This window comes from Ceratotherium simum, chromosome 3 (assembly GCF_057802395.1).
Source record: "Ceratotherium simum simum isolate JZ-2026a chromosome 3, ASM5780239v1, whole genome shotgun sequence".
NCBI lineage: Eukaryota > Metazoa > Chordata > Mammalia > Perissodactyla > Rhinocerotidae > Ceratotherium > Ceratotherium simum.
This window is the reverse complement of record NC_141902.1, coordinates 49,746,445-49,767,227: the sequence shown is the minus strand read 5'-3', so window position 1 is coordinate 49,767,227 and position 20,783 is coordinate 49,746,445. Positions and strand designations below refer to the sequence as shown.

Below are 20,783 nucleotides of genomic sequence, written 5' to 3'. Positions count from 1 at the left end.
ATGGTTCTAAAATACTGTTGAAAATTTTATGCATTGCTCAGAATATTGGCAAATAGAGTATATTGCATTTTAACTCTGATGCAAATATCCTTTAAATTTTACTTAGTCTTTACATAGACATTATTTTGCAATCTAACTTAAAAACTCCTTTCCCTAGATAGAAATAAGAAATCAATCTAAATATGCTTTACTGCCTTGATGTTAAGAATATTAATAGAAACTGGAATTAAAATATTATGTTGTACTTAATCATTGGAGGCAGGGTCTCCCCACTGATATAAGGGTAGGATGGGGCTGCTAGGGGTCATTGAAGCTTGGTCAGGTTGAGGGGTAACTCGTGCAAGAATTTCTTTGCCATTTCAACATCAGTTATTACAATCTCTTTTCTTTACCTCAGATGCTTCAATATGCTGTTATATTTAGGAGCCTTTTCTCCGGGGAACACGCTGCACAGACTATCAAGCACTACTCACAAAATGCTGAATTGGATACAAATCTCCAGAGTAAATCAGTTCCAGCAAAGCCCTGTGCTTCAATGCCAATTCTTATCTATGGCAACAGTTAGACCTGTCAAGTATGGGGCTGAGGATGGCCTCTACTAATAACAACCCAAGACAACTTGTCAGCACAGAACTGAACATAATGAAGAGGCTGAGTGGTGATATGCTGAGGATGATTCTCCCCTGCTCCTTACTTTAATTCATCCTCAGATATTCTTCACTTTCTAATGAATGCACATTCATAAAACTGCTGAGTATGTTCCTCAGCAGTTCAAGCTTCCAAATTTCTTCCTTTTCTACGTTACTTTTTCTGATCAAACATTTTGCAGAGTCAAACTTTTGTTTTCAGGTGACATTGATAACTAAACTGTGTATTTATTTAGAGACGATCTGAAATAATATGAAAGAAAATGGAAGCCTGGTGGGTAAGAATAGAAGAGCAAAACACGATTGAAGCCAGATCTTGTGAATTTAAATATATTAAAATGTCGCCTTTTCCCAGAGTTGTGGTAGTTCACAATGCTATATCTGAATTTCGCATGATTCAAGTAATTCCTAGAACCTTTTTGAAGACATTTTAATTGGATCAAAGTTTTTGTGTAATTTGGAGGAGTAGATAGGTGGAATCTTGTGAGCTAGTTTATTAGTAGAGATTATTAATGTGCATAATCTATTAGAACCTTTTTAATATGCATGGTAGGACGGTTAAGGTTTTTTTTTTTTTTTTTTGTGAGGAAGATTAGCCCTGAGCTAACATCCATGCCCATCTTCTTCTACTTTATGTGGGATGCTGCCACAGCATGGCTTCACAAGCGGTGCCTCGGTCCGTGCCAGAGATCCGAACCTGCAAACCCCGGTCTGCTGAAGTGGAGTGCATGCAAACTTAACCGCTACGCCACCCGGCCTGCCCCAGGACAGTTACATTTTAATGAGTAGTAAGAGAGTTAAGTATTCAGAGCACAGAGTGCCGAAAGGTCTCTGGGAAATCAAGAATGCAAAACAACCAAACAAAAAACCAAATCACTAAGGGACTGTTTTGGTGTGTGTGTGTGCTTGTGTGTTTGTGTGTGTAAGCCTCTAAGGCTTGGTTCTGTGTCCCTCTCTCTTCCCTATCTATCCGTAGGTCAGCACCTCTAGATTTATGGAATTAATTACATCTACAGGGAGATATTCTCAAGTTATATCCAACTACATATTTGATATCTCCTTTTGGATGTACCAAAGACATCTCCAAATTAATAGATTTAAAGCAAAATCTTTGATCTCCTTATCTCCTGTCCCTATTCACCCATCTCAGTTAATCACTATCTACCCAATTGCTTATGCCAAAAGCATAAGGGGTCATCCTTCATTTCATTCAGTGCTGGATAACTTCCATTTGCCCCAACTGGATCTACTCTCCATCCTACTCCTTGTGCTTTGCAATAGAATGCTGGCCTGTAAAGACTACATCAATAGAGTTCCAGCGTGCTCTGGCTTCCAGCTGGTTTTGGCCAAAAGGAGCCCTATCAGGAAATCAGAAGTAATGATGAGAGTAAGGACAGAGTCTTTATTTCCCTGGCTCCTTGCGTGTGATGCTGCCTCAAGCAGGCTGTTTCCCTTCATGGAAGGCCACTGCTTTTCTTTTTATTGAAGTATAATTGACATACAAGATTATATTAGTTTCAGGTGTACAACATAATGATGCGACATTTGTATACATTACAAAATGATCATAATAAGTCTACTTATCATCTGTCACCATACAAAGTTACTAAATTTTTTTTCTTGTCTTGAGAACTTTTAAGATTTACTTTACTAACAACTTTCAAATTTGTAATATATTATCATTGACTATAATCACCATGCTGTACATTACATTCCCATGACTTATTTATTTGTATCTAGAAGTTTATACCTCTTGATTCCCTTCACCCATTTCCCCCAGCCCCCCTTCCCTCTGGCAATCACCAATCTGTTCTCTGTATCTATGAGTTTTATTTTGTTCGTTCATTTGTTTTGATTTTTTTAGATTCCAAGTATAAGTGAAATCATACAGTATTTGTCTTTGTCTGACTTATTTCACTTAGCATAATACCCTCAAGGTCCATCCATGTTGTTGCAAATGGCAAGATTTCATTCTTTTTTATTATGGCTAAGTAGTATTCCATTGTGTGTATATATATATATATATCCATTCATCCATTGGTAGACATTTAGGTTATTTCCATATCTTGGTTATTGTAAATAATGCTGCAATGAATATGAGGGTGCATGTGTCTTTTCAAATTAAGGTTTTCATTTTCTTAAGATAAATACCCAGAAGGGGAATTGTTGGATCATATGGCAGTTCTATTTTTAATTTTTGAGGAACCTCCATACTGTTTTCCACAGTGGCTGCACCAATTTACATTCCCACTGACAGTGTACTAGGGTTCCCTTTTCCACATCCTCACCAACACTTATTATTTCTTGTCCTTTTGATAAAAGCCATTCTGACAGGTGAGAGATAAAATTTTTTTGTGGTTTTGATTTGCATTTCCCTGGTGATTAGTGATGTTGAGTATATTTTCATGTATCTGTTGGGCATCTGTATGCCTTCTTTGGAAAAAATGTCTATTCAGATCCTCCGCTCAATTTTTAATCAGACTGTTCATTGTTTGGTTGTTGAGTTGTATGAGTTCTTTATATATTTTGGATATTAACCCCGTATTGGATATATATGACTTGCGAATATCTTACCCCATTCAGTAGGTTGCCTTTTATTTTGTTGATGGTTTCCTTCACTGTGCAGAAGCTTTTTAGTTTGATGTAGTCCCATTTGTTTATTTTTGCTTTTGTTGCCATTTCCTCTGGAGTCAGATCCAAAAAAAACATCACCCAGAGTGATGTTGAGGAGCTTACTGCCTATGTTTTCTTCTAGGAGTTTTATGGTTTCTGGTTTTACGTTCATCATTAATCCATTTTGAGTTAATTTTTGTGTATGGTGTAAGATAGTGGTCCAGTTTCATTCTTTTGCATGTGGCTGTCCAGATTTCCCAACATCATTTGTTGAAGAGACTGTCTTTTCCCATTATCTATTTTTGCCTCTTTTGTCATAAATTATTTGACCCTATATGCATATGTTTATTTCTGGATTATCTATTTTATTCCATTGATTTATGTGTTTGTTTTTATGCCAATATCATACTGTTTTGATTACCATAGCTTTGTAATATAGTTTGAAATCGGGGAGCATGATGCCTTCAGCTTTGTTCTTCTTTCTCAAGGTTGCTTTGGCTATTTGAGATCTTTCGTGGTTTCATACAAATTTTTGTATTATTTGTTCTCGTCTGTAAAAAATGTTATTGAAATTTTAATAGGGATCACATTGAATCTGTAGATTGCTTGAGTAATATGGACATTTTTACAATATCCTTCCAATCCATGAGCATGGACTATCTTTCCATTTATTTGTGTCTTCTTCAATTTCTTTCATCAGTGTCATAGTTTTTAGTGAACAGGCCTGTCATCTCCTTGGTTAAATTTATTCCTAGGTATTTTATTTTATTTTTTTGATGCAATTGTAAATGGAATTGTTTTCTTAATTTCTCTGATAGTTTGTTGTTAGTGTATAACAACACAATAGATTTTTGTATATTGATTTCGTACCCTGCAACTTTGCTGAATTTGTTTATTAGTTCTAATAGTTTTTTGGTGGAGTCTTTAGGGTTTTCTATATATAAAAGCATGTTGTCCACAAATAGTGACAGTTTTACTTCTTCCTTTCCAATTTGGCTGCCTTTTATTTCTTTTTCCCACTTAATTGCTCTGGCTAGGATCTCCAATACTATGTTGAGTAAAAGTGGTGAGAGTGGGCATCCTTGTCTTTTTCCTGATCTTAGGGAGAAAGCTCTCAGCATTTCACCATTAAGTATGATGTTAGCTGTGGGCTTGTCATACATGTCTTTTATTATGTTGAGTTACTTTCCACTCTCAACCCACTTTGTCGAGAGTTTTTAGCATAAATGGATGTTGAATTTTGTCAAATGCTTTTGCTGCATCTATTGAAATGATCATATAAGTTTATCCTTAATTTTGTTAATGTGGTGTATCACATTGATTTGCAGATGTTGAACCATCTTTGCATCCCTGGAATAAATTCCACTTGATCATGGTGTTTGATCCTTTTAATGTATTGTTGAATTCAGTTCACTATTATTTTGTTGAGGATTTTTGCATCTATGTTCATCAGGGATATTGGCGTGTAATTTTCTTTTATTGTGGTGTTCTTGCCTGGTTTTGGTATCAGGGTAATGCTGGTGTCATAAAATGAGTTTCAGAGTGTTCTCTCCTCTTCAATTTGTTGGGAGAGTTTGAGAGGGATATGTATTAAATATTCTTTGAATATTTGGTAGAATTCAACAGTGAATTTGTGTGGTCCTGGACTGATTCAGTCTCCTTACTAGTGATCAGTCTGTTCAGATTTTCTATTTTTCATGATTCAGTCTTAGAAGATTGTATGTTTCTAGGAATTTATCCATTTCTTTTAGGTTCTCCAATTTGTTGGCATATAACTGTTTGTAGAAATCTCTTATGGTCCTTTGTATTTCTTTGGTATCAGTTGTAATTTCTCCTCCTTCATTTCTGATTTTATTAATTTGAACCCTCTCTCTTTTTTTCTTTGTGAGTCTAGCTAAAGGTCTGGCAATTTTGTTTATCTTTTCAAGAACCAGCTCTTAGTTTCATTGATCTTTTCTATTATTTTTTTAGTCTCTATTCCATTTATTTCTGCTCTGATCTTTATTATTTCCTTCCTTCCACTAACTTTGGGCTTTCTTTTTTCTTTTTCTAGTTCCTTTAGGTGCAAAGTTAGATTGTGTATTTGGATTTTTCTTGTTTCTTGAGGCAGGACTGTATCACTATAAACTTCCCTCTTAGAACTGCTTCTGCTACATCCCGTAGATTTTGGTATGTTGTACTTCCATTATCATATGTCTCAAGGTATTTTTTTATTTCTCCTTTGATTTCTTTGTTAACCCATTGGTTGTTCAGTAGCATGCTGTTTAATCTTCACATATTTTTGATTTTTCTAGTTTTCTTCTTTTACAGTCATGTGTCATGCAATGACAGGGATATGTTCTGAGAAATGTGTTGTTAGTCAGTTTTGTTGTTGTGGGAACATCATAGGTGGAGAAGAGAGAGAGAAAGGAGCATAAAACTTATTTGAAAAAATAATGGCTGAAAACTTCCCTAATCTGAGGAAGGAAACAGACATCTAGATGCAGGAAGCCAAGAGATCCAAATAAGATGAACCTAAAGAGATCCACACCAAGACACACTGTAATTAAAATGTCAAAAGTTAAAGAAAAAGAGAGAATGTTATTCCACTTGATGTTGTCCCAAAGGTTCCTTAAGCTGTCTTCACTTTTTAAAATTCTTTTTTCTTTTTGCTGCTTTGTTTGGGTAAGTTCCACTGCCCTATCTTGCAGCTGATTCTTTCTTTTGCTTCATCTAGTCTGCTGTTGAACCCCTGTAGTGTATTTTTTAGTTTAGCTATTCTTCATCTCTGTGACTTCTGTTTGGTACTTTCTTATATTTTCTATTTATTTGTGGAAGTTCTCACTGTGTTCATTCATTCTTCTCCCAAGTTCACTAAGCATCTTTATGACCATTATTTTCAATTCTTTATAAGGTAAATTACTTATCTCCATTTCATTAAGGTTTTTTTCAGGTGTTTATCTTGTTTCTTCATTTGGAACATATTCCTCTGTGTCCTCATTTTGCTTGACTCTCTGTTTCTATGTATTCAGTGAAACAGCTCTCTCTCCTAGTCTTGAAGGAGTAGCCCTCTGTAGAAGATGCACCTTATCCTTTATCCTTGCCCTAGTTCTTGGTTGTCTCTTGAATTGTCCCTCCAATTGTTTCAGACCCATGTGGCCCAGAAATGAAATCCCCCCTGGCCACCAGAGCTTGGGCTCAAGAGGCATCCTCTGCACGGGTGGCATGTGCCCACTGGCTCTGACGGGGACATGGGTAGTGGCATGGGGGTTGAGGTGCTTGTCTGCTGCCTCTAGTGGGGCCACGGGAAGTGGCGCTAGGGGAATGCTTGCCTGCCACTTTTGGTGGGGCTGAGGAACGTGGGCGCTTGCCCAGTGTCACTAGGGGATAGAGGTAATAACCTGGCTACTTCTAGCCCCAGGTTGCATCCCTGTGCTTGTAGTCCCTCTATTCTTTCACCTTTGTAAGGCCCTTTGTTAATAAGTCTGTCGTGAATTATCCTAAATTGAATGTTCTCGGGAACCTAACTTATATACTCCTTCTTTCATGTTTTACCTTCAATCCACTGCAAGTTCTATATAGGAATACCTCGTTTTATTGTGCTTCGCTTTATTGCACTTTGCAGATATTGTGTTTTTTACAAGACCCGCCACCAGCAAAAAGATTATGACTCACTGAAGTCTCAGATGATCGTTAGCATTTTTTAGCAATAAGGTATTTTTAATTAAGGTATGTACATTGTTTTTTAGACATAATGCTAGTGTACACTTAATAGACTACAGTATAATGTAAACATAACTTTTATATGAGCTGGGAAATCAAAAAATTTCATGTAACTCACTTTATTGTGATATTTGCTTTATTGGTGGTGGTTTGAAACCGAACCTACAATCTCCGAGGTATGCCTATAGAATCTACTTCCAATACGTATTCACAATCTTTCCACTTCTTTCCATCTCCCTGCTACTTCCTTCTATTTCCCTACTACCATCTGGTCAGTCACTATTATCTCTTGCCTGAACTACTGCAATAGCCTTCTAACTTATCTTTACATGTTTGGTCTTGCTTCCCTCTAATTGTTTCTCTCTACAGCAAACAGATTAATAATTTAAAGATACAAATCAGATTGTTCATCCTCTCATTTGAAAATCCTTCAAGGTTTCCTATTGAACTTAGAATGTAACTTAACTCTCCTTTATCCTGACTGCAAAGCCCTGTGTGATGTGGTATCTATGCCCTGAACACCTCTCCAAACTCATTTTATCTCACTCCCTTGCCCACTATATACAGACTTTTAAATATGCCAGGCATGCTCCTGCCTTACAGTCCTTGCACTAGCAATTTTGCTTGGCCTGAAATGCTCTCAACCTTCTTCCTTGCATGACTGGTTCTTACTTTCTCAGGTTTCAATTTAAAAGTCACGTGCTCAGAGAGGCTTTCCTGAGCACCCAGTCTAAGCAGCCAACCAATCCATCTATTGCATCACTCTGTTTTAATTCTCTGCATAGTATGCAGTACTATATGATAAATTTTTGTTTATTTATGTGTGATTTTGTTTATCACATGTTCCTCATCTCTAGAAAGTAACTTCCATGGGAGCAGAGATCTCCTATTATATATACCCAATGCCTATAATATTGTATGATACATGGCAGGCACTGAATAGATACTGAGTGAGGGGAAGAGAACTAAAAACATAGACTTCTTCATTTGCCTTGGATCAGTGATGAACAGGAATGCTTAAACCTATAGGTTTTGCTTTCCTTAGCAAAGCCCATTGCCATTCCTATCCTGAATTCCTCACTAAGTTTAGCTGTACAATGGCTATTGCCTGGTTGAATAAATGAGATGGGTCATGACTTACAACTGAAATGTTTCATTGTACTTTGGTGACCATGTGTTGCTTTTTGTCTTTGTGCCTTGTTTTCTCTTCTTGTCTCCAAGGTTGGGTCCCAGTATACAAACTTCCACAAAGGGGCGGAACATTGCAGTGGTCTGCCAGTGTAGGTCATTAATAGCAATCACTAAAAACAAAAAAAGGAAAAGGGAAAGGAATATAAAGTGTTAGCACACAAATGGGTGGAATCTTAGCCTTTCCCTTTGGTCTTCAGAGTAAATTTTTATTTTTTAAAATAATGTGCAAAGCCATAAGTTGCATTTGATAGCACCCTAATCCCATTGACAAGAAGACATGCTTGAAGAAAGAACAATTTACTCTCTGGAATGCACGCTTGATGGGGCTTTCAGCTCTAAGCTGTGTGGCAGTGATGTGGCAAAAAGTTAGCCATAATTGAAATGACATTCATTACTAATGAAAATTAGGTAAAAACATGATGTTTTTCATATTAAAAATTAAGATATGTTCATCATGAAATATTTAGAAAGTATACAGAAAATAGAAAATAGATTAAAACAAAAATCTATAACTTTATCACTCAGAGGAAATGACAATATTTTGGTGTATATGCTTTCAATATTCAGTTACTTTATATATAAAATGGGATGATAATGCATTGCAGTCTTAGAAGTAGCTTTATTTTTCAAGTCCATCATGGGTATCTTTCTAATTCATTATATATTTTGCAACTCCAAATATTCTACTAGATCGATATTTCATCCTAGGATAATAATTCTTAAATGTACACCCTCATATGTACAACTTTTCTCATTTTTTGATGATGATATTCTTAAGGAAATGTCTTGTAACTAAAATTGCTAATGCAAAGGTTCATAAAACTTTGGACATTTGATATATAGTGGCAAAATATTTTTCAAAAATATTTAAGGAGACTGGCGTGTATAGGCATGTCCACTTATCTGGATGCTTACTGACACTGTACATGATCTATTATAGACTATATAAATGTTACTTTTATAACACAAAGATATATAAAGTAATGCAATTTTAAAATACATTAGACGGCCGTGGTTTTGATTAAAGTGACTAAGTCTGCAATAATATAAAAATAGAATATGGTTCTACTGGGCAAAATATTAACCATTAAATTTCACCTTTGAAATGACCCCTGCGTTCAGATTGCATTTTTACAATATAAAACCAATAGCTTGAACCACTCATTAAAAAAGAAAATCAAACCAGTTGTTGGAAATCATATAGAAAATGAAGTAAGTAGGTAGATTATATGAATAGGAAGAACATACTGACTTAACATCTAAAATTTGATTGACAAGTTTTGAAGCCAACCATGGCACTAATGTTCAATGTATAGCATCGACCACAGAGAAAAGGTTCATTGTATATAGTTTTGAAATGTAATCACCAATGTATTTAAACCATTTAGATATTTCAAATAATACAGGCTAAATATTTGTGGCGTTGATTTTTTTCAGTTTGAAATCAAAAGTTCTGGTTTCATGAAGAAATTCTGAGCATGCCCTAAAATAATTTAATACACATTTTTTAAAACCAGAGATCTGAGAAAAAAATTACATTTTCAATATCATTATTATTACAGAGGTTATAGTCTGATAGGCTGTTTGATCTATCTGGACCCCAAATATACCTTTTACAGTGACTTTATGCTCTCCAGTTCCTGGGGTGGGGATGATGTCCACATGAACAGATATCTGACCCACTGAATCTTTGGAGGAGCGACCTGCAAAATAAGCAGAAGTTTGTTGGCCTGAACTTTCAGACTACTTAGTAATGGACATCTACATTCTCAGTATAAGGGACTTTAAAGTGTGTTCACGGAAATGAATGGTTCTTTTCATTAATAGCACAGAATAAGTATTGAGAAATGTTCACTAAAGTTAATTTGCTATGCAGGTTTGAGGCTTGGGTAATAATCATATTTAACCCCTCGAGCTAAAATTTCATAAGGTCCTTAGATATCATAAGACACCCTGTTAATATTATTGTTAACTTGTAGTTGCCTTATTAGACACTTAATAAAGCTCTATTCATTGTTTACGTACAAAGATGTGTCATTGCCTTTCATTTCTTTGTTAAGAGTGTCTCTATAATGTACCATACCAAAGCTTCAGGGACACAAAGATGGTTCTATATAGCACCTGCCGTTATGTAGCCCACAGTAGGCTGGGAGAGACTGACATATAAACATATTGCTGTAATATAGTGGGATAAGTTCTATAATAGATACATTTACAAGGTCTATTGATGGCATAAAAAAGAGTAGTCAATTCTACCGTGGTAAAGGTTAGTCAAGGGTTAAACATGTATTAGAAACTGCCTGTGATTTGGGATCATATAGACTTGAATTCAAATCATAGTTATGCCATTACTGGTTCTGTGATCAGAATTTGCTTTATTCTCAAGTGTCGGTTTTCTCATTTGTAAACTAGGGGTAATAACACCAACCTCTTCTTATATACACATTTCTTAAAATATCACCAAGAACATATAATTTTTTTCCACAAGTAGAAGTACATGCTCTATCCTTTACCTCTGTCTTTTCAGCTAAAAAATACATAATAGAGATCATTCCATTTCAGTATATATAAAGCTATCCTTCACTCTTTAATATAGCATGGACTATCACAGCATTAACTACAAAGTAATGTTCAATGAGTACTTGCTTGAAAATGAATCACTGAGCTGTTTACAAATATTTAAAACATTAAAACACTTAAAATTATGTTTGGTCTTTATTCCATTATATGAACATAATATAGTTTATTTAACTATATTTTGTTTTTTTCAAGCCCTTGCTGTTATAAACAACTGTAATGAATAATTCTTTTTCATATTTACAAGTTTATCTATAGTATAATTTCTAGAAGTGAAATTTATTTGTCAAAGGTGGGTGGAAATTTAATTTTACCCCATAGAGATTTTAACAATTAACACTCTCATATGCAATATATAATATCAACAAGAATCTTACTTTTGTAAAATAAATGGCTAATGACCAAAGCTGAAAATAAAAGATTCTAAGAGACTTTCAATTTCTAACTTCAGAGAATCACTGGATTTGGGCAGGAACTTCTCAACAGGACCCGCTGAAAAGAGCCAGTTCACCACCATGACCCTTGTCCTCTCTCCCCAGCCATTTGATAATAAAAGATTGAAAGATAGAAAGTGATCACTTTGGGCTATTCTTTGCTCCATGCGAAGGGAAGAGAGGAAATGTTTTCTTTTCCTGAGGCAAAAGGAAGAAAACTCCAAGAGAGATACTCCTAAACTCTGGGAGTGCCAGCAAGATGGGCATTTCATTTTTGGGCTGCTTGCCTACTTAGCAGACAGTATGACCTGAGCATGGCCAAGTGGGCAACAACCAGCCACAGAGTGTCCCAGGACCACCTCTTTAAATTCACCGTTGCTAAGAAGTCTGGGACTTGGTTCCTGAATGGACTTGAAGTGCCAGTGTTGGGGACAAGAGAGGGAAGATGTGATCGTGGGCTATGGTCTTGGGGATTGTCACAGATGCGGCAAAAAGGCAGGCACCTCAGAGGACTGTGGCATGCTGGTAGCAGGTGAAGTGCAGCGGGAATAAATGACCAAGTCTTTAGCCTTGAAAGAGTCCATCAATGCCCCCAGAGAGCTATTTGGAAGTGAGTCTCACACCAGCCAGCTCTACCAAGCTTCTACTTCCTCAAAGACAATGAACTAGAACAGCTCTTAACACTAACCCAATAGATAATGACCACTAATCGTCACCAGTGAAGTTTAAATAAAGAGTTATCTTTTCCCTCTCTTTCTTACCTCCTCAACACCCAGGAAACTACTACCAGAAGAAAGAGGAAGCGTACACATGAGAAAAGCTCACGCCTTCTCCTCTTCCTCCTTCTAGTGCTAACGTTACCATATTTGCCTGCTTGTGAAGAGAGGAGAACTCTTAATCCAATAAGTGATTAAAGCTTTAATGTGAGCAGGAGGAGGTCTTAAAAACCTGAACAACATTCTTTTTTTTTTTTTTTCTGTGAGGAAGATCACCTTGAGCTAACATCCAATGCCAAGGAAGATTGGCCCTGGGTTAATATCCGTGCCCATCTTCCTCTACTTTATATGGGACGCCGCCACAGCATGGCCTGAGAAGCAGTGCATCTGTGTGCACCCAGGATCCGAACCTGTGAACCCCGGGCCGCTGAAGCAGAGTGTGTGCACTTAACTGCTGCACCACCGGGCCAGCCCCCTGAATAACTTTCTAATAGTACAAGTAACTAATATAGGATAGACCTGGACTGTGATATAGGTAAGGAAGGTGTCTATGCAGTAAAAAGTGGGGTTCACAAGAGAAGTTGATAACATTTTTTGCAAAAATAATATAGTTTCACATCATCCCTCAACTGGTGACATGTTTATGATATGTCTTCCTATTCAAGAATAGAGTATATCTTACCATTATTCAAGTCTCCGTTTGTGTACTTCAATTATATTTTACATTTTTCTTCATGTGAATATTGCACATTTTTAAAAGTTTATTCTTAGGTATTTTACCTTACCCTACTTTAAATGAAACCATTTCCTCCATTATATTGTATAATAGGAAGGCTAGTGATTTTTGTACATTAATTTTTTTATCCAGCCAACTGACTGAATTTTTAAATGAAAGATTTTTCACTTAATCCTTTGGAATTTTGCAGATATACAATCATATTATCTTCAATCAATGAAACATTTAGCTTTCTTTTTCCAGTTTCTATACCATTTATTGTTTGCTTTGGCTAATTTTATTGGCTTCTATTTCTAATACTATATTATATGATAGGTTTAAAAGTAGTTGGGCTTGTTATCCTCCCTTTGGCTCTCCAAATTCACATTCTACCCTTCTCCGCTCTGCCCTCTGCCCTCACAGGCTGATCTGTATGGACAATTTCAGTGGTCACTTCTACACTTTAGTATCTAGTTGGCTTTGGTCAATGGAAAGTCCTAGCAAGAGATTGGAAGGAGAGAGGAGAGGCAGGTCAGATATTTATTTCTGTAGTCTCCTTCTTGTGAAGTCACCTTTTTTTTTTTTGTGAGGAAGATCGGCCCTGAGCTAGCATCTGCCAATCCTCCTCTTTTTTTTGCTGAGGAAGACTGGCCCTGGGCTAACATCTGTGCCCATCTTCCTCCACTTTATATGGGACACCGCCACAGCATGGCTTGACAAGCGATGCGTCAGTGTGCGCCTGGGATCCGAACTGGCAAACCCCAGGCCACCGCAGCAGAGCAGTGAACTCACCTTTTGGTGGCTGAATTTTGCAACTAAAAATCACAATTTCTTTCAAGCAGCCCTTATCAGGTGACAATTCTTTTGTGGCTCCAGTAGCTTCTTACCCCCCTTATTACTTTTGTTGCGTGGAGGTTAGTTTACTATTCCTTCTGGCTTTCTTATATCCTGCCCATAATTTTGTACATCACTCCTTTATTAAATCCTCCTCAAATAATCTTAATTTGGGTGTGCCACCTGATTCCTCCTAGGATCTTGATTAATAAAGTTAACATCTTTGATTTGCTTACAAGTTTAATGGATATACTTCTAGTATTTTCCCAATACTCTTTTTTTTATTTAATTTTTTGTTCATTTCAGTAACATTGGTTTATAACCCCAATACTCTTAGGTTTTGTGGAACATTGATACAATTTGCGGGGACACGACTTAAAATATGGACACTCTCTACTTAGCAACTGTTATCATTATGGATTTCTCAGGGGATAAAATGGTTAAGGAGGCTCTTCTGCATGTGCACACATGTGGATGCATAAAACAGAATAGTGCATCTTGGTAATTGCAAGTATTTCAGTATGGATGGAGCATACAGAGAGTAGCAAGAGGAAACAGAAAATGCTGGTACCTTGAATGCCATTTAAAAGTCTTTAGACATTATCCTACAGCTGCTGAGAATTCTCTTGTTTTTGACCATGAGTGGCATAGTCAGATTTATTTTTTGAAAGAATTTCATCTGTGTAGAAAAATGGATCATTCTCATCACCCCATTCTCGTCTGGAAAGCCTCACACCTGCATCTCATTATACCTCGAATCAAGTCCTAAAACTCAGGCCTTCACTAGGATGCTTCTAATCACCTTTACTTCATATGCACTGCTGGTCAATGCTATTATCTTTGGCCTAATTCTTCAAAACTTTCTTCATGTTTTCACCAAGACAAACCACATATTTGCAACATCCTTCCTCCATTATCTTATGAAGCCCTGCCCAAATACCTCTACTATAAAACAGTTTCATTTTTATTATTCTATAAATAATCTGTAGTTATAGTCCTGATTTCCTCAAATACTATAATATAGTACAAAAACCCTGAACAATGGAGTCAGACTTCTCTGATTATGAATCTGGTCTCAGTCACTCACTAACAGTTAATTAAAACTCCATGAACTTTCATTTCCTTATTTGTAAAGTGAGGATAAAACCACCTTCCTGACAGTATTGTGGTGAGGCTAGAAAGAGATAATTTAAAAAAATATGTAATGTGCCTTGCACACAACAGCTGTGTAGTAAATGGATCCAAATTTGTTATGATAATCAATTCTAAAGAGTGTTTCAAAGTTGTTAAATCCCTCGGAGATTCATGCATAATGCTCATATAAAAATTATGGGAAAAATCTGTGGATATTATGGTTATCTAAATGAAAGACTGCCAGAAGACAACTCCAGAGTGACTGGAGTTTCCCCCAACAACTCTGGGATTTCTTCTTTCTTCTAAGACTTTCTTCTAAGACTTTCTGGGTTGCGTACAATAGAGATGGCAGGTTTTTAAGAGCCCTCACATGTCTAATAGGGAAAACTCCCTCTACGATATAAAACCTTTGATTAACAAATGGTTCAGTGAAATGAGTTTTATTGATTAATAAAGGTTTTTTGTGAGTTTGTATGTTTAACTATTGTTGAAATCACATTTAATGAGAGAAGGCCTCCCAGCAACACTGAAAATGCATCCAGGTTATATGTTTGTCTCTGTTGTTATACTAAAAATCAGAGCTTGCCAGTGCCTGGATTTGTGGTTAAGATTTTATAAGTGGTCTTATATGTATTGTTATATGCTGTAATGTAGCAATGGCTGGCTTCTGCCTAGAGTACACATGAGGAAATCATGGTCGGGCAAGTTATTGATTTAACGTGTTTGTAAATGAAAAAACCTTCCATCAAAGCACTCACCAGGAGGTGTCATTTCTTCATCTGAGTTTCTAATCACCAAGGTAATTTTTAGGCATTAATTATGCTGTTATAGAATTTGAGAGATTTCTATGGTAGAAAATAGAAAATTCTTATTAGGAAAACATGAGTTTCTGTTTGGTGCTCTTAGTTATGGAAAAAAAAAATTATGCTTTTTCAAAACAACTTACAGCTGAAGAAACGTGCCTAAAACCTTTTAAAAGGTATTTTTTAAATGCACAAATATGTTTTCCCTGAATTGCTTTTCTGTAGTCTTCCACGTGTACATTCCAGCTCTGTGTGTGTTGCAGTGTTTGCTAAAGAGATATGAAGGGTTGCATTGGGGGAAAAACACACACATTAAAAATCATACTTATGTACTCAGCAGTGCCTGAACACTTTTGTGAAACCTCCTGGGTGGAAACATTTACTAAACTCTCAAAATACGTTTCCTTTTCTAACACAAAATGTGAAATTTACTGCTTAATCAAGTCAAACATAGTCTTGAGAACTGACTGCTTAATGTGGCACAACCTTAGAAAAGTGGAATTAGGAATGTAACAGTTTGTGACAATTATGAGTAAAAGCAACTGGTTTAAAGGGTTTATCATTATTGCAATTATTGCTTAATAGTCATGCCATTCTTAATTGCCATTTTAGAACTCCAGGTTCGTGTTTTCATGGCCCATTGTTCGTTCCACTCGCTAGCACCCTTGTTATGCCTAGTATGGTAGTTAACTATGCAGATTTTTTCTTTCTAATAACATTTCGTAATGGCAGGAAACCTCTATTAATAATCCATACTGCTTATCTCTAATTCATGCAATAAAATTACAAATATTCTTTTGATATATATTAAATGACCAACTTATATTTATTCATTGATTAAATATGCAAGCCGTCCTCACTTTGCACGCTGTCAATATGCTTGAATTTTGGTTCCCACAGTTTAGTTAAATAATACCCGTCTCCCAATGACACTTTCAAATTTCAGTTATTTTAGTATATTAAGGGTGTATCATTCCATAAAGTACAAACTTTCCTGCTAGTTTCTTAGTCCACAAATCACTATGTAGCAGGTCAAATCACTAAATAACAGATATGTATCATCATCAATGACCAATCATATCACTTCTTTCAAAGTCTGTTGGTGATTGGTCACTGTGCCTCTGTTCAGTACACACACAGCAAATTGTGTAGTTGTGTTGCCACTTTGTTTCCCAGTGATAAATCCATGTACATCTTACAAATATGGATAATCGAAAGCGGGAATTGGCCAGCAAAGATGAAAGTACAGCAAAGAAACAAAGTGATAACTGCTGGAGTGATATTTGCATAGAATGTAAATGAGTTAATAGAAAAATTACTGACCGTAGGAATATTGACATTACTGCCATTGGAGAGACTCTAGAGAAGCAGCCAAGGAACTTAGTGAAGGTGAACTTATTGGCATAAATGAGGACAAAGATGAATAGGTCCTAGTGGAAGCGATGTTGGAGAAAAACTTCACATTAAAGGAACTTGAGATATATAACAACATTGAAAGCAGAAAGGATAAACTGTTGGTAATTGATCCAAACTTTTGGAGCAGTATTACAATCCACCAAGACATAGAAAAGCTGCTCACTCCTTAGAGTTATATGATGAGAAGAAAAAGGCAAGCACTGTTCAAACTATTCTTGCTAAGATTTTAAAAAGAAATGAAACACTTTAATTCTCAAGGTTTCTAATGTTTCCAATTACAGTGTATTAAATAAATGTTTTACTACTTTTTCATTTCCCTATGCATTTATAACTGACAGTAAAAAGTTATTGCTTGTTCGTTTCTTTTGACAAAACATTTTTAAAAATCAGGGTAGAATCATAATTTTTCCCATTAATTAGCAAGATTGTTTTGCACAGTTTCAGTTTGCAGTTATTTTTACGGTCCTGCATTACTGTGCAAAGTGAGGACTGTCTGCACATATATTCGAATTGATTCATTTAATACTTTTGCAGATGCTGAAACTATAGAAGCTGCTTAATTCAGAGAGTTATGTGTGTTATACTGTGCAATACATTTTTCTCCTGTTTTTTGGGTTTGGTTCCCTACAGCCCCGAATCTGATTCTCCAGCCTTTGTGCATGGTGAAGTCTGTCAATTGCCTATCCAAGGATAAAAATGGAATTGAGAAAAAAGCATTGTCAAGTCGAAGAAAGTCTGTATCCATCAGGCAGTTATTTGCCAAAAAAATAAAAAAGGCAACATATAAGTGATTTCCATTTACCATAGAATGAAATATGAAAATAATCTAATATGGTGCTTTTTATTCATTTATTTAACAATTTATATGAGCACTTGATAGAAATTTAATCAGAGATGATGCCTGTTATATAATCTTGTCTATTCCAAATCCATGGGAATTAGACTATTGTTCCTCAAATCAACATCTGGGCCTCTAGAATGTGTCCTTTGTCACCAACATTATTGGGTCATGAATACCAAACTCTCCCCTCTAGGAATGAGTAGTGCTCGTGGAGTAAACATTGGCAAAGGGCAAGAGGATGAAAGAATTGATTGCTTTATATGAAGTCCTTTCCAGAAAAGCAGCTTTTGAGGATAAAAGATCCTGATTACTATCAGATTATGATATAGTATTATATAAACACCCTAATAGAGTTAGTCTCTCACCCAACATAATTTTAGTACATTCTGTGAGGGAACAAATAATCTTATAAACATTTAGTAATGATTACTTATGTAATGTTTTAAGTTGATAATTACCCCCAAGTCCTCCGTTAGATCCTGTAGCATCATAGCTTCTCAAGTGATACTTACAGGTTAACTAAACTGCTTAACCCCTGACAAAGGGGTTTGAATCTGTCCCCATGGACCTTTGCTGAGACCCAAAAAGGAAGGACGTGAGAATTCATGATGGATGACCCCTCTGGCAACATCGCAGTTCAATATCAGAGCTGACGTGACCTACAGCTCTTCCCACCTTCAGGTCTAGGACTCCAGGTGGGAGTAAAACCTACCTCCATTCAGTTCTCTAAGTTGTTAGCTATCGTCAAAGATAGTGGGAATTGAATAAACCAGGAAGTGGCTTGACTTAAACCCTTTTCTTCCTCTTATCCCTTCTTGTGCTTTCCTCCAGTTTCTTCCCCATTCTTTGCTTATTAACTGCAGGTCGTTTAATACATATTTGAAGTAATTCAAGGTAATAATAACAATAATGGCTACAATTTTTGACTACTTATGTGTGCCAGGCATTGTGCTAAATGCTTTAGGTGTAAGATGTTGCTTTGATATCAGACGAGGGTATCATGTACATTTTACAGATGGTGAAATTGGGGCCCAGATATTAGTTACCTGTCAAAGGCAATAAATGGAAAAACTGAGATTTGACCTCAGATCTCTGACATGCTGTGATGTTCTTTGAATAACTTCTCTTCTACTCTTTTCTTTCCCTCTCCTCCCGCCTTTTTTACATCAAAGAGGAAAAAGCAAACTCTGTCTTGGTGTCTTGTTTATGACATTTAAAATCTTGCTGAACTAAAAGGCAGAAGAGGATGTGAAACTGAAGATGAAAAACCTACTACATAGACATAAAGTACCTAGATATCTTAAGATTATGGTTTTTTTGTGTGATAACATTTAGTTTACATTTGCAATTTTTTATATTAAACTCCACGGTAATCATTTAAATGTATATTTAAATTAATTTTGCCTCCTGGGACTCTGCTTTCATATCTCTCTGTGCTTTATCCTTAAACTTACTACTGATTGAATCATCTTATATTGCTACTTTATATCAGTGAGTTTCCATGACTATAGCGTGCTGAAATGTGTTGATGAAAAATTAATCAGTGATTAACAAGATTTGAGATAAGTGTCAAATCCTTGAAATAAGTCACTATGCTAGTTGGATAGGCTTTTAGAATTGTTTTGGGAAGTTCAGTTATCCTAACTTGAAATATTTTAGGATTGAAAAATATAAACAGTTTTTAGAATTAAAGAATGTCAGAACTAGAGGGGACCTTGGCAACTATTTGGTCTAATCTCTTTGTTTTAGGGTTAAGGAAGTTGAGGCTGTTGAGGCTAAGTGTCTTAAATAAGTTGCCATAGCTGGGCAATATCAGCGGTGGGTCTTATTTTCAGCAAGCTCTCTTTCCACTGACAAGCTAGTTTGTCTCAAAAGGTCTTTTTGAATCCACACAATGGGACAGACAGTCAAAGCATAGTAGAATTTGGGAAGTATATAGAATGTGGATATGGCCAATCACTGCTGTTTTTCCCTACTTGGAAACTCAGAAGTGGCAAAAATCAGAACACTAAACTTTCAACCCTGACTAGTGCCTGAGAACTATTCATAATGTGGTCAGTCACTACCTATTTCACCTGAGCTGTCAGCATTGCTCTTCCAAAATCTGCTCATGCACTGTAATTACCAGTAAACACTACTTCCTAGGAGAGAAAAAGATGAGAAAGATTACTTCCAAATGGCAGTGTGTATTCACACTAGGTAAATCATTATTGGCAGGAAGAGACTAAGGTATGATGCGTTTTGAGTGATGAAAGCTTTAGGACGTGTCTTTTCTTCTTGGTCGTCCTTGAAGTCAATAAATGTAGTAGTGGGAGCTGAGCTAGTTCAGACGAGTGGAGTTAGGCTAGGGGCTATGCATCCCTAGCTTCAAATGGTTGGCTCTATCAGTAACCAAAGATTGTTGACAAGTGGCTAAGAGTAATCCAGTTTACCTGAATATGTTATCTAAATAGATCTTCTTATTTGAGCATAAATAAACATATAAAACTCAATAAGGGGTTTCTGAAAAAAATTCTACAGCACAAGAAAAGGGCAATAATATCTCAAGGACTCAGAGGGGAAAGCCTATCTCTGGAAACTATGTTCCTGAAGAAACCAGAATAAAAAAATGGAGCCATAATCTAATAATAATAATTATAATAATAAAAGCAAATTTCTTGAGCTAAAAAAAGCCCTGAATTTTTAAAGATTTCAATTTGTTCCAGAAAAATTAATAAAACACAAACTATACCCATGTATAGCCAGGTAAAAAGGAGGAGAAGAAGAAAAGAAGAAGGAGAAGGAAGAAGAAATATATCCAAGGGTAAAAGGGAGATCATTTCAAATTTCAGCTGGCCTATATCTTTCTTCACAAAATAAAATTTAGAAGGAAATGGAGCAATGCCTACAACGTTATGAGGGAGAGAGTCTATGATCCTGGAAGTTTAAATCCAGTCAAATTGTTTCTCATGTGTGAATGAAACAAAAAGCAATTTTTAAAAATTCAAAAGTTAAAATTTATAATATAGACACACACACAGCCACATATACACATATATGTATCTTTCCAGAGAAGACAACTCAACCAGAGACATATTTCAACCAAAAGAACCTAAGACTGTAGAAGTTGTGTTGTTCGGTTGTTCAGTTCAGTGGTGAAATAATGAAATTATTGTTGAAA

At 36.0% G+C, this 20,783-nt stretch overlaps 1 protein-coding gene and 1 long non-coding RNA gene across 2 annotated transcripts in view; one reads left to right on the top strand and one right to left on the bottom strand.

The window, feature by feature from the left end:
* LOC147917562 (uncharacterized) overlaps positions 1 to 5,307 on the top strand; it is an 86,556-nt gene extending 81,249 nt beyond the window's left edge. The window contains exon 3 of the long non-coding RNA XR_015550651.1: positions 398 to 5,307. This is a non-coding gene — a long non-coding RNA (uncharacterized LOC147917562). The remainder of the gene's footprint in view (positions 1 to 397) is intronic.
* The window catches only part of UNC13C (unc-13 homolog C), a 584,623-nt gene that overhangs the window by 1,334 nt on the left and 562,506 nt on the right, over positions 1 to 20,783 (bottom strand). The window contains 2 exon segments of the mRNA XM_087427449.1: positions 8,104 to 8,263; positions 9,764 to 9,856. Of these exon segments, the coding sequence (XP_087283575.1) occupies positions 8,104 to 8,263; positions 9,764 to 9,856 (253 nt within the window).